Source organism: Colobus angolensis, unplaced genomic scaffold (assembly GCF_000951035.1).
Source record: "Colobus angolensis palliatus isolate OR3802 unplaced genomic scaffold, Cang.pa_1.0 Scaffold282, whole genome shotgun sequence".
NCBI classification, from domain to species: domain Eukaryota; kingdom Metazoa; phylum Chordata; class Mammalia; order Primates; family Cercopithecidae; genus Colobus; species Colobus angolensis.
Window position 1 is genome coordinate 1,797,005 of NW_012116066.1, and position 27,621 is coordinate 1,824,625.

Consider the following 27,621-nt stretch of genomic DNA (forward strand, 5'->3'; position numbering starts at 1 on the left):
TTTCATGTACTTTCTTTCTTTTTTAAAGACAGGGTTTCAGGTTGGAGTGCAGTGGTGCGATCATAGGTCACTGCAGCCCTGAACTCTTGGGCTCAAGCAATCCTATTCCTCAGCCTTCTGAGTAGCTGGGACTGTAGGCACACTTCACTACACCAAGCTAATTTTTATTTTTTAGTAGAGACAGGGTCTCACTATGTTTGACCAGGCTAGCCTCAAACTCCTGGCCTCAAGCAGTTCTCCTGTCTTGGCCTCTCAAAGTACTGGGATTATAGGCATGAGCCACCAGGCCTCGCCCTACTGTATACTTTAATCTCTAGATTACTTATAATATCTACTGCAACATAAATGCTATATAAATAGTTGTTATATTATTTTTTCTATTGTTTTATTTTTTATGTTTTATTTTATATATTTTTTATTTTAAAAATAACAAATATTTAAAATATTTTTTATATTTTATTTTAATAAATTTTTATTTATTAATTATTTATTTACTTTGTATTGTTATTTTTTATGTTTTTTAATATTTTTCTATCTGTGTTTGTTTGCATCCCTCCATGTGGAACCCATGGATACGGAGAACTGACAGTATTTGTAAAAACCAAACAGTTGGCCAACCGCGGTGGCTCACACTTGTAATCCCAGAGCTTTGAGAGGCTGAGGCGGGCAGATCACCTGAGGTCATGAGTTCAAGACCAGCTTGGGCAATATGGTAAAACCCTGTCCCTACTAAAAATACAAAAATTAGCCAGGTGTGGTGGCAGGTGCCAGTAATCCCAGCTACTCAAGAGGCTGAGGCAGGAGAATTGCTTGAACCCAGGAGGCAGAGGTTGAAGTGAGCTGAGATTGTGCCACTGTACTACAGCCTGGGTGATAGAGCGAGACTCCATCTCCAAAAAAAAAGAAAAGAAAAAAACAGCATTGGCCGGGCGTGGTGGCTCATGCCTATAATTCCAGCATGTTGGGAGGTAGAAGTGGGCAGATCACCTGAGGTCAGGAGTTTGAAACCAGCCTGGTCAACGTGGCGAAACCCCGTCTCTGCTAAAAATACAAAAATCAGCCAGGTGTGGTGGTGTGTGCCTATAATCCCAGCTACTTGGTAAGCTGAGGCAGGAAAATGGCTTAAACCGAGGAGACAGAGGTTGCAGTGACCAAGATCATGCCATTCCACTCCAGTCTGGGTGACAGAGCAAGACTGTTTCAGAAAAAAAAAACCCAAAACCAAATAGCCTTAAAAAACTAACTTATGACTGGGCGCAGTGGCTCACGCCTATAATCCCAACATTTTGGGAGGCCAAGGTGGGCAGATCACGAGGTCATGAGATGGAGACCATCCTGGCTAACACGGTGAAACCCCATCTCTACTAAAAACACAAAAAATTAGCCGGGCATGGTGGCGGACACCTGTAGTCCCATCTACTTGGGAGGCTGAGGCAGGAGAATGGTGTGAACCTGGGAGGCGGAGCTTGCAGTGAGCTGAGATCACGCCACTGCAATCCAGCCTGAGCGAACGAGTGAGACTCCATCTCAAAAAAAAAAAACAAAACAAAACTAATTTATAACTGATTATTTAATACTCAACCCTTTCAGATTGTCAAAGTCACAAAATATGTATAAATTCATTTTTCTTCAAACTCATAAAATTAAGTGAGAGAGTACCTTATTTATTGAAATACTAAGATGTCAGCTATAAAGGTTTACTATTTTAAATAGAATGCTTCTTATAAACTACAGGCTAAATTTAGACGATTACAAATTAATTGAATGTTCAGTTGAAATGTTCTGTTTTAACTCACCTTCATCTCTAACACTTTTAACTTTATTTATAGCACGTTCACCATATTCCTCAGCAAGGTGCTTTGCTCTCTTTACTGATTTTCCAAGAAACTTCTTTAGTTGAGTCCTTAACAAAAATCAAAAAAGTATCAACTCAGTTAACTGTAAAAGTTCAACAATTTGCAGACAAATGTATTAGCTGTGACTGATAAAGTACACTACTTTGAAATAACCTTTTTTTAAACATAAATAATAGGTGTTTGAGTTCCAAATGCCTTATTCTATGGAATAAACATATTCAAGTCAATATGGCAAAGGAAACATACACCCTTTCCCCCAATTTACCATATTCATACATTCTAGAGCTTTGGTTTTCAGTGGTGAATAAAATTGATTGGCAGAGGTAGTGTGGAGAGGGGAGTGTTTAAAGTGTAGGTACCTGGGCTCCATCCCCAGATAATCCAATTTAGAGAGTCTGTGGGTGAGGCCATGAATCAGAGGTGAGAACTGCTTTGAGAAGACTGTTTTAGTGAGCTATTCTTAAAAACACATTTTACCAATAAAGAGTAAAGAGATATTTCCTTACAAAATAGAATGCTTTGGTAGCTGAAGATGGTCTCTTTCAGTTTGGGTAAGTGTATGTAATAAAATTAGGCTGAACTTTCCTGGTAGGTATTCCCAAACATGAGGTAATATAAGTATGCATCTCAAGCTTCCATAAACAGAACTTATTTATTGCATTTTCAATTAGCTAAGTCTCAGGTTTCATATATTAAGATTATAAAAAGCAGAGCACAGTACATGATGATATTTAAAACCAAAAGAAATATGAATCAGGAGTAAATTTTTACTGATTCATGGGAGCTCATGAGGGACAGTATTTTTAAAAGTTGTTAAGTTATATACACAGAGAAGTTCAATGTAACACTGTTTAGAATAGTCAAAAAGTGGAAATAAACTAAATTTTCTGTCAATCGAGGAATAGATAAATAAGTGCTGGTAGGAAATACAATAAAATGAATGAGCAAACCTCAGCTTTTTAAATGTGCCAAGCTCTTATAGTAACCTCAGGGGCTTTGCATGTGTGGTTATATCTGCCTGGAACACCTCTCCCTTGGCTAATTCCCACTCACTTTTTAGGTCTCAGATCAAACAGCTCTCTCAAAATGGTCTTTTTAACTTTAGACGGAGTTTTTGTTATATAGTCCCCGTTTATCCAAAGTTTCACTTTACATGGTTTCGGTTACCCCAGTCAACCATGGTCCAAAAATATTAAATGGAAAATCCCAGAAATAAAACAATTTGTAAGTTTTAAATTGTGTGCCATTCTGAGTAGCATGATGAAATCTCACACCATCCTGCTCCATCCTACCTGGGATGTGAATCATCCCTTTGTCCAGTGTTTCCACACTGTAGACGATACCCACTCATTACTTAGCAGCCTTCCTGGTTATCAGATCGAAAAAACATAGTAGCAAAGTCTGGTACTATCTGTGATTTCAGGTATCCACTGGGGATCTTGGAACATATACCCCATGGGTAAGAGGGAACTACTGCAATACTTCCATAGGACCTGGAGCTTTACTTTTATAGCAATCACTACAAATGTATCTAGATTTATCTGTGCAATTATATGTTTAATGCCTATTTCTCCCATTTAACAGAAGTTCTATGAAGGCAGAGACCACGAATGTCTTTTTCTTTCAAATTTTTTAAATTGAGACAGAGTCTTGCTCTGCTGCCCAGGCTACAGTGCAGTGGTATGATTTCGGCTCACTGCAGCCTTGACCTCCCAGGTTCAATGGACCCATCTGCCTCTGCCTCCTGAGTTGCTGGGACTACAGGTGCATACCACCATGCCTGGCTAATTTTTGTATTTTTTTATAGAGATGGGGTCTTGCCATGTTGCCCAGGCTGGTCTTGAACTCCTGGACTCAAATGATCCACCCGCCTCGGCCTCCCTAAGTGCTAGGATAACAAGCATGAGCCATTGCACCCATCCTGAATGTCCTTTTTTTTTTTTTTGAGACAGAATTTCACTCTTGTTGCCCAGGCTGGAGTGCAATGGTATGATCTCAGCTCACTGCAATCTCTACCTCCTGGGTTTAAGCAATTCTCCTGCCTCGGCCTCCTGACTAGCTAGGATTACAGGTGCCCACCACCACACCCAGCTATTTTTTTGTATTTTTAGTAGAGACTGGCTTTCACCACGTTGGCCAGGCTAGTCTCGAACTTCTGACCTCAGGTGATCCACCCACCTCGGCCTCCCAAAGTTCTGGATTACAGGCGTGAGCCACCATGCCCGGCCTCTTAATGTCTTAACTGTTATATCCCAAGCACTTAACTCTCATATCTGGCTCTCAGAAAGACTGCAATATATATATTATTAGTGCTGATATAAAGAGATGTCTATGATATATCTGATTTTCTTAATAAAACAAAACAAAACAGCAAGTTGACAAATTATAGACATAGAGTAGTAGCCCTGCTTTTATGAGAAACAAAAAATTCTATGGAGAATACACTATGCTATTAAAACTGATTTCTGGGTCTGAGATTATCAGAAACTTTCATTTTCTATTTTACATATTTCTGTATTTCTTTTGATAACCAGAAAACACAGATGATGAACCATTTTTAAAACCATTATAAGGTCTCTGCTACCTATAACTCTGAAACTGTATTTTCTGGATAAGTTTACTACCACTTTAAAAGCCAAGAAAACACACATTTTAATTTTTTCAGATGAGAATAGTTCTAAAAATCTACTTTTATGCCTTCTTAAATGGCACTTTATGTTCCCTAAATTTCATTCCTTGATGGACAAGATCATTGCTACCATCATTTTGGTTCTTTAATACATTCAGAGCCTTTCTAATGCATTGCAGGTGGGCCATACTATTGGTTCCCCACTCAGCCTTCAAGGCAACAGGGCAGGGCCGAGGGAAGCCTGGGCCAATCTTCTTTGGCCATCAGCTACCTTATCAGCTTACCCCAGCATTCAGTGCAAATACTATTATGTTCTTTGTGTGTCATGGCATGAGAAAAGGGTAAAAAGCACTGTGATATGATGATTGTGCTATATTATGAGTTCTTTTTTTGTTGGGGGGGCGGCAGGGTCTTGCTCTGTCACCCAGGCTAAAGTGCAGTGGGGGCCAGGTGCGGTGGCTCAAGCCTGTAATCCCAGCACTTTGGGAGGCCGAGACGGGCGGATCACGAGGTCAGGAGATCGAGACCATCCTGGCTAACACGGTGAAACCCCGTCTCTACTAAAAATACAAAAAATTAGCCGGGCGAGGTGGCGGGCGCCTGTGGTCCCAGCTACTCGGGAGGCTGAGGCAGGAGAATGGCGTGAACCCGGGAGGCGGAGCTTGCAGTGAGCTGAGATCCGGCCACTGCACTCCAGCCCGGGCGACAGAGCAAGACTCCGTCTCAAAAAAAAAAAAAACAAAAAAAAAATAAAGTGCAGTGGTGTGATCATGGCTCACTGCAGCCTCGACCCCTCAGGCTCAAGCAATTCTCCCATCTCAGCCTCCTGAGTAGCTGAGACCACATGTGTGTGCCACCATGCCTGGCTAATTTTTAAAATTTTTTTGTAAAGAGTGAGTCCACCTATGTTGCTCAGGCTGCTCTCAAACTCCTGGGCTCAAGTGATCCTCCTACTGTGGTGTCCCAAAATGCTGGGATTATAGGTGTGAGCCACGGTACCCACCTATATTATGGGTTATTTTATCATTTTTCTGATTATCTGACATTCTTATGTGTCAACTTACCTGTTGTCACAGTTCGATGCTTCTATTTTGCAGTAAGCTCAGACACGTGACCAGAGTTTTTAAAAAATGATGTAAGAAATAAGCATAATGGCTTTGAATAAACCTGAGGAACTTTTCTCTTAGAAAAATCATGAGCTTTAGTGCATGGACATCTCTTCTGGATGTTTATCTGTCTCTGAATAATTGTAGTAATTCCTTATTCTCAGGTTCCTGATAACTGCAACTACTAGATGGCCAAGTTCCAAATATCTAAGGTGCTACCATATGCCTGCATTTTAGGTACATGTTTCCTAAAAATTCTTTATTTGATACACACTAGGAAAATGCTTTATTTGATACACACTAGGAAAAGGACTCAAGTGGAGAATTCCCTTTGGACCTTAGAGTTAATTACTGTCAATTTAGAGACTTGTGTATAATCAAACAAAATGTATAGGCCCACCATTGATCTAGAAGTTTGTAGGGGAAACAGAAGGATGGCATAATCAGAATCCTTTTGCAACATACTCTTTGATTGTTTAACGTGTATTTGTCTGAAAACAGTTTAACTGAAAACAGTTTAAGACAATATATTGTAAAGGGAAAAAGTAAGTTATAGACTACAGGTATTCCCAAAATTGAGAAAAGAAAGAAAATTGCTATAGACTGTAGTAGTCAGGAAGAATCTCATTATAGTTGGGTTTCGAAAGACAAATAGGATTGCAGAGATGAAGAGAAAGGGAAAAGACAACTTCAAGGACAATCATGTTCTTCTACTAACACTTCTGGTACCTACCTACCAGCAGAAAAACACAGGTATGGTGCAACACTTACTGGTCATTTTCTGTATGTCAGATGCTTTATTATTATTACCAGCGAGGGACAGGGAGGAGTGGTGGTGGGTAGACATAAAAACAATATGGAGTACAATTTAAAATAGTATGGTAGTTCTCATATTTTTTTAAATTAAAACTTGAAATGAAGAAAAGGGATGTACTGTAACTCACGTTTTCTGTTTTAACCTTCCACCATCAGTATCTGTTGGCTGAGACTGTAACTTCTCTTCATCATCTGACTGTGCCGCGTCATTACTGTAAGAAGGGGAAGTTGTTTTAAAATAAACCATTTCTTCTATTCTTAAAAATCCCTGTTTATACTTACTATATAACCAGTTAATCAGAATAAGAAAAACTATGCTAATAAGCTTTACATATATTTATTTATTTATTTATTTATTTAGGAGATGGAGTGTCGCTCTGTCGCTCAGGCTGGAGTGCAGTGGCACAATCTTGGCTCACTGCAATCTCCGCCTCCCCGGTTCAAGTAATTCTCCTGCCTCAACCTCCTGAGTACTTGGGACTATATGTGCACACTGCCATGTCTGGCTAATTTTTTGTATTTTAGTAGAGACGGTTTCACCATGTTGCCCAGGCTGGTGTCAAACTCCTGAGCTCAGGCAATCTGCCTGCCTTGGCCTCTTAAAGTGCTAGAATTACAGGTGTGAGCCACCGTGCTCAGCCCATATATTTTAATTTAAATGATGGACCCGACAACTTACAGGCTTCAGAAACTGAAGAAAAGAATCTTTAAGCAAGGTGCAATGTATAACATATAAATGAATACAATTTAGCAATTTATGAAAAACCTACTACAAACAAGGCTTTTTGCTTGGCAAAATGTGCTGTAGTGAAATAATAAAGTAACTTGTAGGTATCTTCCTCCCTACTCATTAAGTACATCCTGCATTACATTTAATAAAACAGCTCCTGCTTTTACAGAAATGATTCCTTAGATCTATATACATCTCATAGTAAAGTCACTCATCTCACTTTAAAGCCATTTTCTGATCCTACAAAAACAGTACAAATATTTAAACCATTTTATGATCCTTAAAGCAAAGTTTCAGAAAACTAAGTGTTCATTCTACATAGTTTTTTAGCCTCAACTTTTTTTTGTTATTTTTATTTATTTATTTTTGTGGAGATGAGGTCTCACTATGTTGCCCAGGCCCCTCTAACTCCTGAATTCAAGTGCTGCCTCAGCCTCCCAAAGTGCTGGGATTACAGGCATGTAATCCCTCACTGTTTTTATATTGTCCCAAGTATAATTTAAATCATTAAAAAAGAGAAACCAAGTGCTATGGGATTTAATATTTATACTATTCCCCCAAGTAACTGTACAGTCATAATGAAGAGCAAAGTTAAAGAATACCTACCTTATCTAACTCTATTTTAATTCCAGAATAAAGAAAAACACTGAATGAAACCAAATTAGGGATTGTCATAGTTCATTAACAGAGAAATCTTAACAACTCTGAAATACTATTAATGACAAATAACAACGTTAGGCCACACCTTACATATTCTTTTGTCCTTCTCATGATGTGTAGAGTGAGAGGATTAATGCCTGTTGGTAGTTTCTCTTCTGCAAGACTCAAAGGTATTTCTTCTCCAGTATCCAGGTTCTTAATCATTACACTGGCTAAAATTTCCTGAGGTTAAAAAAAAAAAAATCACACCAAGATGACCTGCAATTTAATTATCTTTTTGAGTCTACAAAATCCCCTAAAATTTAAGCTAAAGGCTTTTTAGATACATTCAATACTGCACACAATAATTTCTAACATTTGTATTGAGATACAATTCACATGCCACAAAATGCACTCATTTAAAGCATATAATTCAATGGTTTTTAGTATATTCACAGAGTTGTACAACTATCACCACTAAGTCAGAATATTTTCTGCACCCCAAAAGGAAATTCCCTACCCATTAGCAGTCACACCTCATTTCCCTTTCTTCCTAGCCCCTGGCAAATACTAATCTACTTTCTGTTTCTATAGATTTGCCTATTCTGGACATTTCATATAAATCAAATCCTGTATTATATGGCCTTTTACATCTTTAACTTAACATGATGTTTTCAAGGTTTATCCATGTTGTAGCACGTATCAGTACTTTATTCCTTCATTCCTTTTAATTGCTAAAAAATACAACATGGTATGAATATACCACATTTTATTTATCCATCCAATCAGTGATGAACATTTGGGTTGTTTCCAGTTTTTGGCTGTTATGAATAGGATGCTGTGAATATTTGTGTACATTTTTTGTGTGAACATATGTTTTCGTTTCTCATTGGTATATACAAAGGAATGGAACTGCTAGGTCATGGTAACACTATGTTTAACATTTTGAGGAACTGCCAAACTGTCTTCCAAAGTGCAATATTTTAAAAAATGTATTGTTTTAAAGAAACATAAACTAAGATTTCGCTGTAAAATTTAATTCTGAATAAGTTGGCTAATAGGTGCATACTAAGTTTTAATGGTAAGAAACCATTAAAATAATAAAATTTATGTTAGTATAACATGTATTTATAATATCAAGTTCTTTTATTATTATTATTATTTAAATTTTTTTTTCTTGAGACGGAGTCTTGCTCTGTCGCCCAGGCTGGAGTGCAGTGGTGTGATCTCGGCTCACTGCAACCTCTGCCTCCTGGGTTCAAGTGATTCTCCTGCCTCAGCCTCTGGGTAACTGGAATTACAGATGCACACCACCATGCCTGTCTAATTTTTGTATTTTTAGTAGAGACGGGGTTTTGCCATGTTGGCCAGGCCGGGTCTCGAACTCCTGACCTCAAGTGACCCACCCGCCTTGGCCTCCCAAAGTGCTGCGATCACAGGAGTGAGCCACCACACCTGGCCTCAATATCAAGTTCTATTAAAGCCCACTTTCTATAAAATATAAACCTTGCTTTCAATATATTTATTCCACTATGCAATTGAGTGAAAGGGCAAGTTTAAATCAGAGATGCAATATCCAGCATATCAACAAAACAATCTTCAATTTTCAGTTTTTCCTCTGTATTTTTTTTTTTTTTTTTTTGCGTAACAGCAATAAACTTAAAAAAAATTAAATTGTGGTAAACTACACATAACATAAAATTTACAATTTTAACCATTTTTAAATGTACAGTTCTGGGTCATTAAGTACATTCACATTGTTATGCACCCATCATTACCATCCATCTCCAGAAGGTTTTCATCTTCCCATTATGTTTTTTGTACTTTATGTTTTAAGAACAAGAACAAAAAAATCTATTTCTACCTCATCAGTAAGCTCTCTCCCAGAGTTGGATCTAGGTCTCTGAGGGCCCATCACTTCACCTGCTACAGTCTGCTCATCAGGTGCTTTTCCATTTTCCTGGAAATATAATTTTATAAACAGAAATTAGACTGAATCAATTTCTATAAATTTTCAATTATTACCACACATAATTCTAAAGAATTTCATAATTCAAATAATGGAGTCTGCCGAAAATCTAAATGGAACATTACATTTCAGTCCTTCGTTTTTCCCAGCATGCTGAAAAACATTAGGAACCAAAACTATTGCTGCTCATGAAATAATGTCTTAGTATTCTTGAAAACAAATAAATGTTCTATTTGAACCTAGCCAAAAAGCATTTCTCTACTAAGACTGCTATTAATCTGGGCTGTATGTGGCTACCTCAAAGGTAGGGGTCAGAAAACAACTCTCTATAAAGAGCCATATTATAAATATTTAAGGCATTTTTGTTTCATATAGAGTCTCTGTTGCATATTCTTCTTCTTCTTAAACAACTTTTAAAAATGTAAAGAACATTCTTAGCTTGGGGATCCTACCAAAGCAGGCTTCTACTGACCCCTGCTCTAAGGCTATAACGAGACTATAGTGTCATATGTTGTAGTCTGGTAGCCCGGCCCACCATAGCTACCATGTAAGTAGCTCTGAGTCCCAGAATCTGGCTATGGTAAAATTAACATTATCAAGTCTTTTGTGTAGCCCACTTCCTAGCATATAAAGTTTTTTTATGATTAGGAAAAGGAAATTATAAAAAAAAGTCTTCAATTCTGACCAATACAGGACAAATATAGACTATAGTTGGTGTTTATTAACACCAACAATATTACAAATAGTAGCATCATCGTTTTTCAAATACCTATTACCTGCTAGCGTCTGTCGTTTTTTGAATACCTATTACCTGCTAGATACTTGGCATATTTTAGCTCATTTCAAACCCTCAAGGAAGGATTTTTCCTCCATTTTATTGACGGGGCATCTGAGATCCAGATGCTAAACAGCTTGGTAGGCTCACCCAGTTAGTGTGTAGCAGAGCTGATCAAGGGAAGTAGGGGGGTCAGGTTTGGAGGACAAAGAAATATTTGGCCTGCAGAATATAGAAGGCTCCATAATCAGCAAACCAGCCAGTTGTAGGGAGCTGATAAAGTCTATATGAAATAGAACACTAATTCACCAACCTGGGCAGTAACTATTTTATCTCCACTGGTAGCACTTGCCAAATCAAGAGAAGGCTGTGAATCCTTGACCGTACTCTCTGAAGCCATGCTTGCAGTTAGGAGAGAATCAGACGTAATATTCTCTTTGGGAACTGCAATGATAATAATAACAATAACAACCCTTTTTGTTTGATTCTTATAACAACCCTGTGAGGAAAGTGGTTTGATTACTCTCTCATTTCCTATACAGGGAAACCGTAGTTCAAACAAGTTATTTAATTTCCTCAAGACTATACAGCTCATACAAAAAAAAAGATGCAGGACTTGAATTCAGACTTTAGGTCTCCAAATCCCATGTTTTTTTCACATGCCACTCTCTCTCAGATGGCAACAGATTCGAAAGTTTGAAGTCTGCTGAAGTGTTCAATTATAGTAACTTTCACCAATGTAAACATTTTTACATTTTGTCTATTACTAAAGAAATAATTTTAATAACTTGGTTGCCAGTGAGTTTTTTTATAAAGTGAAATAAAAGCAGAAAGGTAAACAGTTTCAACTCCAAAATTTTACCACAAAGGGTTATTGCGCTCTCTCTTTTTTTGAGACAAGATTTCACTCTGATCACCCAGGCTGGAGTGCAATGGCATGACCCTGGCTTACTGCAGTCTCTGCCTCCCAGGCCCAAGCAATTCTCCTGCCTCAGCCTCCCAAGTAGCTGGGATTACAGGCGCGTGCCACCATGGCCAGCTAATTTTTGTATTATTTTTGTTGTTGTTCAGATGGGGTTTCGCCATATTGCCCAGGCTGGTCTTGAACTGAGCTCAAGCGATCCGCCCGCCTCGGCCTCCCAAAGTGCTGGGATTACAGGCGTGAGCCACTGTGCCCAACCAACAGAGTGATTTCTCAATTAATACTTGCCATCTAGATCAGGAGTTTTCAAAGTCTCAAATTCCAATTCGCTTTTCCTTTTTCTTGGTGGTGGAGCAGGTCGAGATGGAGGTGGGGGTCTAGGGGGTGGGAAATTAGTTGGAGGAGGTGGGCGTGCTGGAACAGGCTTCTTTGTACTAGCCACTATATCAGGCTCTGGAGTAAGGTGTCTCGGGGGTTTGGCAGGGGCCACTTCTTCCACAGCAGCAAAATCTTTAGTAGATAAGGAGTCTGAGGACACAGGTCCTAGAACATCACTTCCTTTGACTTCCACTGCTTCCTTGTTCAATACTTCTGCTTCAGTTTCAAGCACATTAAGCTGCTCAGTTGAACTTGTTTGAGTTAACTTTGTGGTTTCATCTACTGGTTTCTCACAGGTTTCATCAGAAGGAAAGCATTTTTTAAATTCTAATTCAGTCTCTTCAAATGTATTCTGACTCTCTGCCTTTTGGGATTCTTCCTGCAGTACTTGATCTATGGCTAACAGTCCGGGTATATTGCTCAGATCTGTTCTAGCCACAACAGGACTGGCAGTAGCTTGATCAGAGAGTTCTTTTCCTTTGGAATCCAAAGAGTCATCTTCAAGCTGTAGTACTTTCTGACTCTCCTCAATAATACTTTCAATAATCTGATGAAAGGGTTAAAAGTAGTTTTTTAAAATGAAGCTATTTATAAGAACATAATAACAGCTAATCATTTACACAGTACTTAGTAAGTGCCAGGGAATGTTCTTAATACTTTACATATTTTAATCTTTACAACAACCTTAAGAGATTCTACTTCTACTGTCACCCTTTTTATAAATGAGGGAACTAATCAAATGATTTGTCCAAGGTCACAAAGCTAGTAAGTGATGAAGCAGGTATAAACCCAGGGAGTTTGATTCCAGCATCTATAGTCTTAGCCCTCATAATAGGGAATTTGTGTTAACACTTAGGTACAAAAGGTCAAATAACCCTATAAAATCAAGTTCAATCCTAAACTTACATTAAGACTCAATATCCTGATTCATTTACATATTTATGACAAACTTGTTGTAATACCAGCCTACTGGTTTGAGCCCACTTAACAAAACCATGATAATCCAAATCCCCAGGAGAAGAATTCAAGTTGTTTAGCTCTGAACTCAAGCTTATGACCCAAAAACCAGCAGATGCAGGGAGATTAACATTCTTAAACAGACTACACCTAAACTCCACTATTTGGACTGATGGCAGAACCATGGAAAGAGTTCACCTTGTCTTTTCCCTTCCTTTCTTTCTTTTTCTTTTTTGAAATGGAGTCTCATTCTGTCACCCAGGCTGGAGTGCAGTAGCACGATCTCGGCTCACTGCAACCTCCGCCTCCCAGGTTCAAGCAATTCTCCTGCCTCAGCCTCCCTAGAAGCTGAGATTACAGGTGTGTGTCCCACGCTGGGCTAAATGTTGTATTTTTAGTAGAGACAGGGTTTCACCATGCTGGCCAGGCTGGTCTTGAACTCCTGACCTCATGAGATCCACCTGCCTCAGCCTCCCGATGACAGGCATGAGTCACTGCACCCGGGCCCCTTTCTTTCTTATATGTAGCTTAAAATATAAACAGGCTTTCTATTATCTTCTACCAACATTTAGAAGAAAAGAAAATATATTTTCTTCCCAGTCCTGTCATTACTAACATTAAATCTCCCAGATCAGTTATCCCACCACCATGCCCAACCATGAACAACTTCTGCTTTCTCAATTCCTTGGCTTCAGAAAGTTAATGGAATGTATCACAGAACCATCCTAATCTGGTTTACTACAATTTCATGCTAACTTGAACTGGATATTACTGCTGCTCAGTAATATTCATCCCGGATTTCTTAGCATGTTCTTTCTATATGTTAGTTTTTCTCAATCTTCAAATTGCTAACCTTAGAAATTACCTTGCTTTCACCAGAACTAAACAGAGTCCAACCAATTTGTCAATTAGGTGGTTATTGAGTGCGGAGAACCTCAATGATAACAGTGATAACAGAAGTCATATTCCAGTGGATTTGAGAATGAATAAGAGGTGAAGACATAGAGACATTAGCACGGTCTGAGTTTTCAAAAAGCTTAGCTATAAATGCAAAAAGATTTCAATAAAGTGTCCCAGCACTTTTATAACCTGAAGGGAAGGAACCACTGGAAAAGAAGATAACAGAGCAATGTTCTGGAAAAGAAAGGAATGAAGGCCTACGGTGTATTAGACCTAGTATACAAATTCCCATTTAATTGCCATATAGACCTTTGGGTTAGGTAGCTGGATTACCTCCCTCCTAGAAAAGCAGGACTATGAGGTAAAGGCTTTAAGAAATTTGCCAGTCCCACAATTAGTAAGCTACAAAGCCAAAACTGAAATCCACATCTTTCTTAAACATCCAGTGATCTTTGTATTATACCACACTACTTTGGACAGAAAACAAGATACTAAATCATCAGTAATGGATGACATGAAAAAGAGGTAAGAAATGACAATAAATATGTAGGTAAAAGAAGTGAAAGATGATACAAAGGAATGGATTCAGGCTTTTTAGCCTCTAATATTTACGTGGAGTAGGAAACAAGGTTATCTCCTGAAAATGAGGGGGATGTGAGTGGATACAGTGAGCATGAGGTGAGTATAAAGGTTTGAAATAATCACTACGCATAATGGAAATGTCTGTGTCACAAGAGGGGTCAAAATGAGGTTGAAAACCCTGTCTTCCCCAATCCCTTATCTGAGAATAATCTCTCCCTCCTCTGCACTTCTATTACTATTCTTACTGTTCAGTATAGTATGAACTATAAATACAAATACAGAGCTGTATATGGGCTAGCTCTATTTATTTTCTCTACACCAGATAATTAGTACCTGGAGAGCAAGGTCCGTGTTTTCTGCCTCTTGATATGCCTCATGACACCTTCTTACGGTGCCTAGCCCTGGCATTTCTTTTCTGGATTTTAGGAAACAGTGAAAAGAGAAAGACTAAGAGAACAGTGAGAACCAAGACATACACAGAGATGATTATGCTAAAGCATTGTTTGCTTCAAAAAGCTCACTGTGGCCAGGCACGGTGGTTTAAGCTTGTAAATCCAGCACTTTGGGAGGCTGAGGTGGGCGGATCACCTGAGGTCAGGAGTTTGAAACCAGCCTGGCCAATATGGTGAAACCCTGTCTCTACTAAAAATACAAAATAAATAAATAAAAAAATAAAAATTTAAAATTAGCCTGGCATGGTGGTGTGTGGCTGTAATCCCAGCTACTCGGGAAGCTGAGGCAGAAGAATTGCTTGAACCCAGGAGGTGGAGGTTGCAGTGAGCTGAGATCACACCACTGCACTCCAACCTGGGCAACAGAGCGAGACTCAAGTCTCAAAAAAAATAAAAAGCAGTTTAGTATGACATAAGGCATTTCTATAACCTGGCCCTAACTTTGCTCTCCAGGCTCATCCTCAAAAGTTCTGCACATTCCCCACCTCCATGCCTTCAGTAATACCTTTTCTCTCCTATCTTAGCCTGTCCAAATGTTTTTTTTTTGAGACGGAGCAGGATAACTGATCTGGGAGATTTAATGTTAGTAATGACAGGACTGGAGAGAAAATATATTTTCTTTTCTTCTAAATGTTGGTAGAAGATAATAGAAAGCCTGTTTATATTTTAAGCTACATATAAGAAAGAAAGGGGCCCGGGTGCAGTGACTCATGCCTGTCATCGGGAGGCTGAGGCAGGTGGATCTCATGAGGTCAGGAGTTCAAGACCAGCCTGGCCAACATGGTGAAACCCTGTCTCTACTAAAAATACAACAATTAGCCCAGCGTGGGACACACACCTGTAATCTCAGCTTCTAGGGAGGCTGAGGCAGGAGAATTGCTTGAACTTGGGAGGCGGAGGTTGCAGTGAGCCGAGATCGTGCTACTGCACTCCAGCCTGGGAGGCCAAGGCGGGTGGATCTCATGAGGTCAGGAGTTCAAGACCAGCCTGGCCAACATGGTGAAACCCTGTCTCTACTAAAAATACAACAATTAGCCCAGCGTGGGACACACACCTGTAATCTCAGCTTCTAGGGAGGCTGAGGCAGGAGAATTGCTTGAACTTGGGAGGCGGAGGTTGCAGTGAGCCGAGATCGTGCTACTGCACTCCAGCCTGGGTGACAGAGTGAGACTCCATTTCAAAAAAGAAAAAGAAAGAAAGGAAGGGAAAAGACAAGGTGAACTCTTTCCATGGTTCTGCCATCAGTCCAAATAGTGGAGTTTAGGTGTAGTCTGTTTAAGAATGTTAATCTCCCTGCATCTGCTGGTTTTTGGGTCATAAGCTTGAGTTCAGAGCTAAACAACTTGAATTAATCTTCTAAACTCTCCTTAAAATCATCTTTTTCCCCATTAACTATAGATAGTTACGCATTTGTAATTTATCCTAAGAAAAACATTCTTTAAAAAGATAAGAAAAGCGATAGTAGAAAAAACAGGAATATTTTAAGTTTCAACAATAAAAATGGCTGGATACATTGTAATCCATTTACTTGATGGAAACTGATGCATCTGAGTACAGCAATAATATAGAAGTATGAGGAAAATCTAAAAATGGTAAGAGTAAAAGACAGAATATAAAATTCTACCTATACTACAATTAGGCAGAAAAAATGTATGCTAATGGGTGAGAACCAGAAGGAAATGCTGAAAAATCAAGACACCTGCGTGTTATAGTATAGAATTGTAGGCAATTTCGTTTTTTAAAAAAATGGTTCAATTCCTATCATGTACACTGCTATGCAATCCACCATTTGTCCCAAAAGGGAACATTTTTCCTTTAAAGAAAAAAGTATGATCAATATTAAAATATATGGTCCAGCTGGGCACAGTGTTGCACACCTATAATCCCACCACTTTGGGAGGCTGAGGTGGGTGGATTGTGTGAGCTCAGATTTTCGAGACCAGCCTGGGTAACATGGCAAAACCTTGTCTCTACAAAATATACAAAAAATTATCCAGGCGTGGTGGCACACACCTGTGGTCCCAGCTACTCGAAAGGCTGAGGTGGGAGGATCACTTGAGCCCAGTAGGTGGAGGCTACAGTGAGCCATGATTGTGCCACTGCACTCTAGCTTGGGCGACAGAACAAAAAAAGAAACAAACAAATAAACAAAACAAAAAACAAACAAAAAAACCCCCAAAAATGTAGTCCATTAAATTTCTAAATTCCATAAGGATAGAAGAGTGGTTTTCCCTTAGGGGTTATTTTGTTCCATACCCCTTTCCAGACATCCGAAGATATATTTGGTTGTCATAATTGGGAATTGGGGATGCTATTGGCATCTAGTAAATAGAAGTTAGGGATACTGCTAAAACATCTTACAATGCACAAAACAGGCCCTCCCCTACCCTCTATTAGCCCAAAATGTCGAGTGCCACTACTGGAGAAACTCTGGGGTAAAGAATGTGTCATTTTGTTAGCCTCTGGAAACCCACTGGCTGGAAGATTGCCTAGGGCACAGAAAACACTTAAAACTTGTATAAATGAATAAAAACACACCATCGTCTTTCTCTTTGAGTTTTATGCTGATACTGTGAACTGCACATTTTCAAAAGATTGATCTTGTGCTCAGTCTCTTCTAGTAAACCAACCTTTGAAGCTTCATAGCATCAGTTTTTTAAAAGGTATCAAAGGTACTATCAGAGCAAGGACTTCTCATAACTTCTGATTACTAAAGACATCAGAATGTTGCTGCACTGAGCTTTTCAATACCTGTAACTCCTGGTAGTAACCTCAAGAATAGTTAGGACTTATTCTGATAAAAATACAAGAATAAAAAATAAAAGCATTTTATAAAATACTGTTTCAAGGATAAATTACCAATTAGAATATGAAAAGGACTTCTAAAAAGACTGAAATGTCTTCAACCACAAATGTGACAGATTCATGAAACATTTACTGAACATCAATCATGTACAGAGCGCTGTCCTAAAAGAATATAAAAACTGTTTGAAATATACCATATAAATATGAATGTCTGTTATAAACTAATATTGACATTGTATCTTTCCAACCTTTTTAGACACATCTTGTTTCAATTCTTGTACAGGGGACTCATTTCCAACTTTGCATGCAGTGTTCTCTGTTTCCTGTTTGAAAAAGAAAAGAAATAGAGACCAAATGATGATATATTTTTTTAAAAATTTGCTTTAAAGGGATACAAATGAGAAAATGTAGCATTATTAATCAAAGGTCCTTAAAGGGCTTCAAAGGTCCTTAAAGGGCTTAGATTTCTTCTTCTTCTTTTTTTTTTTTTGAGACAGAGCTTCACTCTGTCGCCCAGGCTGGAGTGCAGTGGCACAATCTTGGCTCACTGCAACCTCTGCTTCCCAGGTTCAAGTGATTCTCCTGCCTTAGCCTCCCAAGTAGCTGGGATTATAGGCGCGTGCCACCACACTTGGCTAATTTTTGTATTTTTAGTAGAGACAGAGTTTCACCTTGTTGGCCAGGCTGGTCTCGAACTCCTAACCTCATGTGATCTACCCGCCTCAGTCTCCCAAAGTGCTGGGATTATAGGTGTGAGCCACTGTGCCCGGCCTAAAGGGCTTAGATTTCCCAATACTGATAGATGCCCAGAAATTTTATGCCATGGGACAATGTAATTTGCATAAGAAAGTTACCCATCAGCAATATTCTATTATTCTGCAATAGGATTTACCTTTAAATGTGAAAACTTGCTCAACTTTTTAACATTAAAAAACTGTAATGGAAGATAAGAACTTCTAAGTACTTTTATAGCTAAAAAGGATTAAGGATTTAAGCAAGGGGTTGAATAAAAATTGTTATTTTTCCCAAAGCATTGCTCCATAAATATGCACAAATACAAAAGTATATAACGCAGAAAACCACATTCAGGGAATAGTTTTCTTAAAATTCTACATGCTTTAGATAAAAGAAATAAAGACTTAACCAGAAGTTAAACGAAGCCCCTAAGTATGAAAAAAGATGAAAAACATTAAACCCACCAAAAATACATATATATCTACGTATACATTTATATACACATACGTACATATATATATATATTTGGGAGGTTAGAAATGGATACTGCATTTCTGCTGGAAAAAGTTAGGGTAAAATAAGACAATCATATATTTGCAAATCTCAATACAATACTCCTCTCAATCTTAAGTTGTCTATTTATAGAAGTACAGCAATTTGAATGCTACTCTTGATACTGAGAAAAAAAATCATAATTATTTGTGTACAACAACAGAGTTTGTTAGAGGAAGGTCACTATAACCATTTTAGATAAGGGACTCAAGGCACACTAATTATTTAGGTGGCACTTATACACATATCAGGATATGATCACAATAGGCTCAATAATAAAATTACTCCAGAGATTATTAAAATGTTAAAGATTTAACATGCCAGTGAAATTTCTGTAGGACCTGCAATATCTTCGAGCATTGAATTTCTCCCCCAGAATTTGGGGAATACTACCAATGTTACACAGATTCTTCTAGAAAAAAATTGTTTCATGGACTCTTAAGTATTAGATAAAATCCAAACAGTACGAAGGCCCATGAAGGCCTAAACATGACATAGCCTCTGCCTACATTTTTGATATCTTCTACACTCCTCATCTCCCTCTCATACCACTCCCTCACAATTACACTCTGGCCAATAGGATGGTTCCTTGCCATTAGGGTCACAGCTCAAGTGCTATTTTAACAGAAAATACTTCCCTGACCATCTCAAAATAGCCTTATCTGACCCCTTAACTTTCTATCACATTATCCTATTTTTCCTTTTTTTTTTAAAAAAAAAAAATCTTTAAGTTCAGGGGTACATGTGCAGATTTGTTACATAGGTAAACTTGTGTCACGGGGTTTTGTCGTACAGATTATTTCATCACCCAGGTATTAAGCCTAGTACCCATTGGTCATTTTTCCTGATCCCCTCCCTCCTCCCACCCTTCACCCTCTGATAGGCTCCAACATGTGTTGTTCCCCTCTGTGTTCATGTGCCCGCATCATTCAGCTCCCACTTATAAGTGAGAACAGGCAGTATTTGGTTTTCTGTTCCTGCATTAGTTTGCTAAGGATAATGGCCTCCAGCTCCATCCATGTCCCTGCAAAGGACATGATTTCATTCTTCTTTATGGCTGCATAGTATTCCATGGTGTATATGTACCACATTTTCTTTACCCAGTCCATCATTGATGGGCATTTAGGTTGATTCCATGTCTTTGCTATTGTGAATAGTGCTGCAATGAACATTTGTGTGCATGTGCCTTTATAATAGAATGATGCATATTCCTTTGTGTATATACCCAGTAATTGGATTGAAGAGAGGATATCAAACTATCCCTGTTGGCAAACAACATGATCTTGTATCTAGATAACCCATAGTCTCAGCCCAAAAGATTCTTAAGCTGATAAACAACTTCAACAAAGTCTCAGGATACAAAATCAATGTGCGAAAATCACTAGCATTACTATACACTAATAACAGTCAAGCCGAGAGCCAAATCAGGAATAAACTCCCACCATTCACAATTGCCACAAAAAGAATAAAATACCTAGGAATACAGCTAACTAGGGAGGTGAAAGAACTACAAACCACTGCTCAAAGAAACCAGAGATGACACAAACAAATGGAAAAACATTCCATGCTCATGGACAGGAAGAATCGATATCGTTAAAATGGCCACACTGCCCGAGGCAATTTATAGATTTAATGCCATTACTGTTAAACCACCATTAAGATTCTTCACAGAACTAGAAAATTTTATTTTAAAATTCATAGGGAACCAAAAAAGAGCCTGAATAGCCAAGGCAAATCCTAAGTAAAAAGAACAAAGCTGGAGGCATCACGCTACCCGACTTCAAACTATGCTACAGGGCTACAGTTACCAAACAGCATCGTACTGGTACAAAAACAGACACATAGACCAGTAGAACAGAATAGAGAATACAGAAATAAGACTGCAAATCTACAACTATCTGATCTTTGACAAACCTGATGAAAACAAAGAATGGGGAAAGGCTTCCCTATTCAATAAATGGTGCTGGGAAAACATCATCCTATTTTCCTTCACTGCACTTCTCATTCAAAATGACCTTATTTACTTGCTTATTTTTTGTCTCTTCCCTGTCCCACTAGAATGTAAGTTCCATGAAAGCATGGACCTTGTTTGTTCTATCTACAGTTTGTTCAGTACCTAAAACTGTGTCCGACACTAAATAATCATTTGCTGAATAAATGTTGAATGATGCATGCTCTGTTTTTTCTTCAGTTAATACATACATCTTAAATTTACATAGGCTTTAATTGGATCCTGGTTTTATGCGAAAGAAGGCCAGGCACGGGCTGAGACCTGGAGTTTGAGACCAGCCTGGGCAACATAGTGAGACTTCGCCTTTAAAAAAAAAATAATTAGCCAAGCATGGTGGTATGTGCCTACAGTCCCAGCTACTCTGGAGGTTGTTGTGGGAGGATTACTTGAGCCTAGGAGCCTGAGGCTGCAGTGAGCTATGATAATGCCACTGCATTCCAGCCTGGGCAAGAGAGTGAGACCCTGTCTCTAAAAAAAAAAGAAAAAAAAAATCTAACCAAGACCAACTGGTAAGATAACCTTGACAAGGTGGAGAGAGAATACTTGGAAGCTGATCACTATTAAGAGAATACTTGGTCCAGCCTGGGACAGAGCAAGACTCTGTCTCAAAAAAAAAAAAAAAAAAAAGAAATACTTGGAAGCTGATCGCCATTAAGAATAGTTGATGCTCTCAGCAGAACAGGGTCCACAGGAAAAAATAAAAAATAAATAACAGTTGGTGCAAAATAACCTTCAACTGTCCCACTATTTTTATCCAATTATTTTCTAGTAACTGTTTATCAGTAGGAAAATCAGAAGCATTGTACAACATAATTCTGTGGATATTTTCCCTAAATTAAGCTACATAAAATTACACATTAATCATCTTTGGACCTCAATTTGATTAACTGATTGATTTTTAGAGGCAGGGTCTCGCAGTTGCCCAGGCTAGAATGCAGTGATCCTTCCACCTTAGCATCCCAAAGTGTTGGGATTACAGGCGTGAGTCACTGCACTCGGCCTATGTGTCACTGCACTCGGCCTAATTTGTTTCAATTATTTACTTAAAAAGATTAACATTCCTACACTAGCCAAAACTGCCAAGCAGTGATTAGACTTCTATTTTATTTGGCTTTAACAAAACTCTCTTGGAGTCTGAACTTTTAAAAGATAGTAACTCCTAAGGTACTCTGCTGTTTTAAGTCACAAGTTTAAAGGAGCGACATGGCACCTACCAGAGGGCCTGATCTCCAGAGAAGACTTCTTAATAAAATCAGACTTAGGATATATAGTCAACTATGATTCTCTCTCAGTGATGTATAAGGTCCAGGTCCTTCTAACACCTTGATCAGGCTTTTGGGACAAAGGAATGCAAGCCAAGCATGTGTCCATAGACAACCAACGCCAACTTAGCTATACTTGAGACAGTACATTACCTACTTCTGGTGATGTTCTGACTCATTATTAAATGCAGTACTTACTAAATTCCAGCTTCCCTACTATTAGGCAATTTCTCTAACTCCTATCTATCACAGTATCAACAATTTGCTTCCTTAAAAGGTATAGTAGCTTATTCAATTTTCAGCAATTCACATCACAGTTACCTCCATCTGTGTTGGATATTATAGAGCTGTCTATAACCCCCCTGCAGTATTTGGTTATAAGATTTCAGTTTTTTAATTTTAATAAGCACACCCAACAAACTATTTGTATGAAAGTGATCTACACTCACAGAAATCTTATTACCTACTAAAAAACATTAAGCTAAAAACATTAATTATAGAAAAATTCAGGTAACTTGCAATTTTTAGTAGTAAGGGAAGGGAAGCTACTAAAGTGAAATTTGTTTTAAAAAAGAAAAACTTAGAAATGTGACTTCCACTCTTTTTTTGCTGAGCAAATTGTTTTAAAAAGTAACCCTTAAATCACTGTCATAGCCATACATCCATTCCTTTCAATGCTGTTCCCTTTATCGGAGTCTCATGTCTTGACATTTTAACTGCCTCTTGACAGCTTTCTTTGCACCTAAGTCTTTTTCCTCCAAACTCTCTTCTACCCTTCCACCAGTTTTCTTAATTCCCCAGCCAAACAAAACAAACAAAACAACAACAACAAAAAACCTTGGGCAGCACAGCTGTAAGACATATAAAAATTGACTTTTTAAATATCCCACTTTAGGCCTGGCACAGTGACTCATTCATGTAATCCCAATGCTTTGGGAGGCCAAAGGAGGGGGATGGCTTGAGGCCAGGAGTTTCAGACCAGTCTGGACAACCTAGCAGGACCCTATCCCTAAAAAATAAAAATAAAATAAAATAGCTGGGTGTGGGGTTTGAGTCTGTAGTCCTAACTACTTGGGAATCTCAGGTGTGAGGAGTCATTGAGACCAGGAGTTCAAGGTTATAGTGAGCTGTGATTGTGCCACTGCATTCTAGCCTGGGTGACAGAGTGAGACCTTCAAAACCCAAAAATATCCTGGTCGGGCCCAGTGGCTCACGCCTGTAATCCCAGTACTTTGGGATGTCGAGATGGGCAGATCACTTGAGGTCATTTGAGACCAGTGTGGCCAACATGGCGAAATCCTGTCTCTACCAAAAATACAAAAATTGGCTGAGCGTGGTGGCTGGCACCTATAATCCCAGCTACTCGGGAGGCTGAGGCAGGAGAACTGCTTGAACCCAGGAGGCAGAGGTTGCAGTGAGCCAAGACTCCATCACTGTACCCCCGCCTGGGTGACAGAGTGAGACTCCATCAAAAAAAAAAAAAAAAAAAGAAAGAAAGAAAAAAGAAAGAAAAGAAAGAAACCCCAAAATATCCTGCTTCAAAATTTTAAAGATCAGAGTTCTTTTCTAAATTTTTTTTTAACTTGAGACAGAGTCTCACTCTATCACCCAGGGTAGAGTACAGTGGTGCAATCGTGACTCACTGCAACCTCAGCCTCTCAGGTCCAAGTGATTCTCCTGCCTCAGTCTCCCAAGTAGCTGGGATTAAAGGCGTGTGGCACCATGCGTGGCTAATTTTTGTATTTTTAGTAAAGATGGAGTTTCACTATGTTGGCCAGGTGGTCTCTAACTCCTGACCTCAGGTGATCTGCCCGTCTCAGCCTCCCAAAGTGCTGGGATTACAAGCGTGAGCCACTGCGCCCGGCCTCTTTTCTAAATTACAATTTAATTTTTAATTGACACATTATATGACACATATTTACAGGGTACAATGTGATGTTTTAATGCATGTATACATAGTATTATGATCAAATCAGGTAAACTGACATTCAAGGCTCATCACAATCTTGCCTCAATTTACTTTTCCAATACTCTACTGCTAAAACTTTTACACTGGTCACACTAGTCTTTCAATGCTCCTAGTAAATCACATGCTTTTGCATATTAATTAGTCCCTACTATTTCCTAACTACAATGCTTTCCCAATTTTTCTCTATCTACCTATGCAAACCTCTCCCAATTTTCAAAGCTCAGCGAAAGTTCTATTTCCTCCCTGAAACTTTTCTCTGCTATTCCAGGTAACAGTGCTCTCACCGTCAACTCTATCTTCCTCTTGTTCCTCCAAACCCCTTGTGGCAGTTAACACATCTATTCTACTTTACAAACATCAAGACCTCATAAATTGCCCTTTTGCATAAATGTCTCTTCCATCAGACTGTAAAATCACCAACAATCAGAACTGTATCAAGCTTTCTTTTATATTATGGTATTAATAAATGTATTGTTATTCATAATATGCACTCAATAGCCTCAGTACATGTTTATCATAGAATACTACTCGGCAATAAAAAGAAACAAACCATTGATACAGACAACAACTTGGATGGATCCTGACCCTTTCAACCAATCCCATAAGGTTACATAGTATACAATTCCATTTATGGAACATTCCTCAAGTGACAAAATTATAGAGATGGAAAACATATTTAGGGATGACATGGGGAAGGTGGTGGATGTGGTTACAAAGGGGTAGTACAAGGGAGATTTTTGTGATGATGAAATAGTTCTGCATCTTCATTGTGTTGGTTATACAAACATACACATATCATAAATTGGCGCAGAACTATACACTCACATTGCACTAATGTTAAATTCCTCATTTTAAAATTGTACTATAATTAAGCTATAACCACTGGCGAAATGGTGAAGAATATACAGGACCTTTCTGCATTATCTTTAAAGCTTCCTGTGAATCTATAATTATTTCAAAATAAAAAGTTAAAAAAGTGAATATCCAACTTCATATTTATTTACTAAATATGTATACTTGTTATCTAATTTCATTCAAGTTAAGGACAATCTATAATTACTGGGTTAAAGTAAATTCTCCAAATCTATTTGTTATAATACAAAAATATCTTAGAGCTAAATGGCTTTTAAGACCTACAAGCAAAAACAGTAATTGCCTCTGGATATGAAGTTTGAGAGGTGGGGAAAGCTACATTTTCAACCATATACCTTTTGTCCTGAGTAAATTTCAACCCTACACATGTTATTACTTTTAAAGACTGTTTTTATTAAATATTAAGTAAATACAAAATAATTTTTATTTAACGTAAGAAAAGAGTTATGATATAACCTTTCTTAAGCACTCAATTTAAGAAAAAGAACATTATTATTAGTTTTCAAGTCTCTTGTGTATCCTTCTCCATTTCCATTACAATGTCTCCCCCTCAGAGAATGACCAATACCCTAAATATTGTATTTCTCATTCCCTAGTAATTTTTCACAGTTTTACCATGTTTTTATATCTAAACAATCTATTCTCTAAACAATATATTCTTTAGTTTGGCATGCTTTTGAACTTAATATAAATGGAATGTTACTATATATGCTTTTCTATAAGTAGTTACCCCCCACTCAACACTATAGTGCTGAAATTCATCCATGTCATTGTATATAACTAATTCATTCATTTCTACTACTGTAGAATATTTCATATAAATATATCATAATTTATCAAAGAGATTGGTATCCAATGTGTATAAACAGAAGGTCAGTATATTGGAACTGAAAAAAATACAGCATGTTTGAGATTACACATACATATAAATACACATATACAAATATACATAAAAAATATATACTCTATCTGATATAAGTAATTCTGTTTCATGATATCTTATACTTAAAATGGCTCTGAGTGGCATAATATCTCAATACCAAACTCCTCTGCCTGAATATAAGCTGGAATTGATTTTTATGTATAGTGATGGTACATGGGCCCACAAGAAGTATACATGTATTTCAGTTACTGTACATTTTTTGTCACACAAGTATTAATTTTTTGCTTTTTTGTGAGGTGGAGTCTCGCTCTGTTGCCCAGACTGGAGTGCAGTGGCATGATCTCAGCTCACTGCAGCCTCCATCTCCTGGGTTCAAGCAATTCTCCTGCCTCAGTCTCCCAAGTAGCTGGGACTACAGGTCTGCGCCACACCTGGATAATTTTTGCATTTGTTTTTTTAGTAGAGACGGGGTTTCACCATGTTGGCCAGGCTAGTGTCAAACTCCTGACCTCAACTGATCTGCCCACCTCAGCCTCCCAATGTGTTGAGATTACAGGTGTGAACCACCATGCCTGGCCGAGTATTACTTTTTCAACACACACACACACACACACACTCTCTCTCTCTCTCTCTCCCTCACACGTTCTTTTATTCTAGACATCATAAAACAAGTAAAAATTAGTAGAAATCTAAAAAATACTTACAGTTCCTTCCTTACAGCATAATATTTAGTTAGGTATTTCTAGAGTACCTATTTATACCAAGTAGGACATAATGACAATATTACTGAACAAAAAATAAGTAAAAAAAAAAGCAAAAGCAAGAAAATGAAGAATTACATAAAAACACAAATAAAAAGTATACAATTTCTAAAAACATAACTTTCAGAAAGCACAACTTACCTTGAATGTTGAAAGCCCAACTTTTCCTGGAGACCTGTTCAGAAATAAAAGTAAGGAGGTGTTGAATAGAGGAGATGAGAAGAGAAATACTTCTATACACTTATTACAGACAAGTCCACATTTAAAAAGTGTATATATATTTTGTGATTGAAAAGTCTTATGTGCATACAGAAAATGTGGAAAACAAAAAGTGGAGAAGAGGCTGGGCGCGGTGGCTCATGCCTATAATCCCAGCACTTTGGGAGGCTGAGCCGGGCGGATCACCTGAGGTCAGGAGTTCAAGATCAGCCTGAATATGGCAAAACCCCATCTCCACAAAAAATACAAAAATTAGCCGGGCGTGGTGGTACGTGCCTATAATCCCAGCTATTGGGAGGCTGAGGCAGGAGAATCACTTGAACTGGGAGGTGGAGGTTTCAGTGAGCCGAGATCATGCCACTGCACCCCAGTCCTGGTGACAGAGCGAGACTCCATCTCAAAAAAAAAAAAGAAAAAAAAAGTGGAGAAGACCAGTCTGGTCAACAGAATGAGACCCTGTCTCTACAAATAATTTAAAAATTATCCAGGTGTGGTGGCTACTGCCTGTAGACCCAGCTACCTGGGAGGCTGAGGCACGAGGACTGCTGTAGCCCAGGAGTTCAAGAATGCAGTGAGCCATGATTGTGCCACCGTACTCCAGCTTGGGGGAAAGAGCAAGATCCCATCTCTTAAAAAAAAAAAAAAAAAGAGAGAGAAGAAAATTACCGTGATTCATACATAATCTTATCACCTAGAGATTTGAGTATCTTTTGTCTTCATATGTATATACAGTTGTATATGACATAACACTACAACAAATACCTTTATAAATGAAAATTTGTGCACCTCCATAATACATTTCCTTAAAATAAGTTTATCTGGCAGTGGGATTAGAGGTCA

The 27,621-nt window shown here is 38.3% G+C and overlaps 1 protein-coding gene across 3 annotated transcripts in view; it reads right to left on the bottom strand.

The window, feature by feature from the left end:
• Positions 1 to 27,621, bottom strand: part of WDR44 (WD repeat domain 44) — a 118,917-nt gene that overhangs the window by 60,764 nt on the left and 30,532 nt on the right. For 2 of the 3 annotated variants that reach the window (XM_011948700.1, XM_011948699.1), the window contains exons 2-9: positions 26,704 to 26,737; positions 17,765 to 17,839; positions 11,731 to 12,367; positions 10,834 to 10,964; positions 9,641 to 9,736; positions 7,883 to 8,019; positions 6,536 to 6,619; positions 1,797 to 1,903 (exon numbers count right to left, since the gene is read on the bottom strand). In XM_011948700.1, coding sequence (XP_011804090.1) covers positions 1,797 to 1,903; positions 6,536 to 6,619; positions 7,883 to 8,019; positions 9,641 to 9,736; positions 10,834 to 10,964; positions 11,731 to 12,367; positions 17,765 to 17,839; positions 26,704 to 26,737 — 1,301 coding nt within the window. The remainder of the gene's footprint in view (positions 1 to 1,796; positions 1,904 to 6,535; positions 6,620 to 7,882; positions 8,020 to 9,640; positions 9,737 to 10,833; positions 10,965 to 11,730; positions 12,368 to 17,764; positions 17,840 to 26,703; positions 26,738 to 27,621) is intronic. The other variant, XM_011948701.1, reaches the window with a different exon arrangement.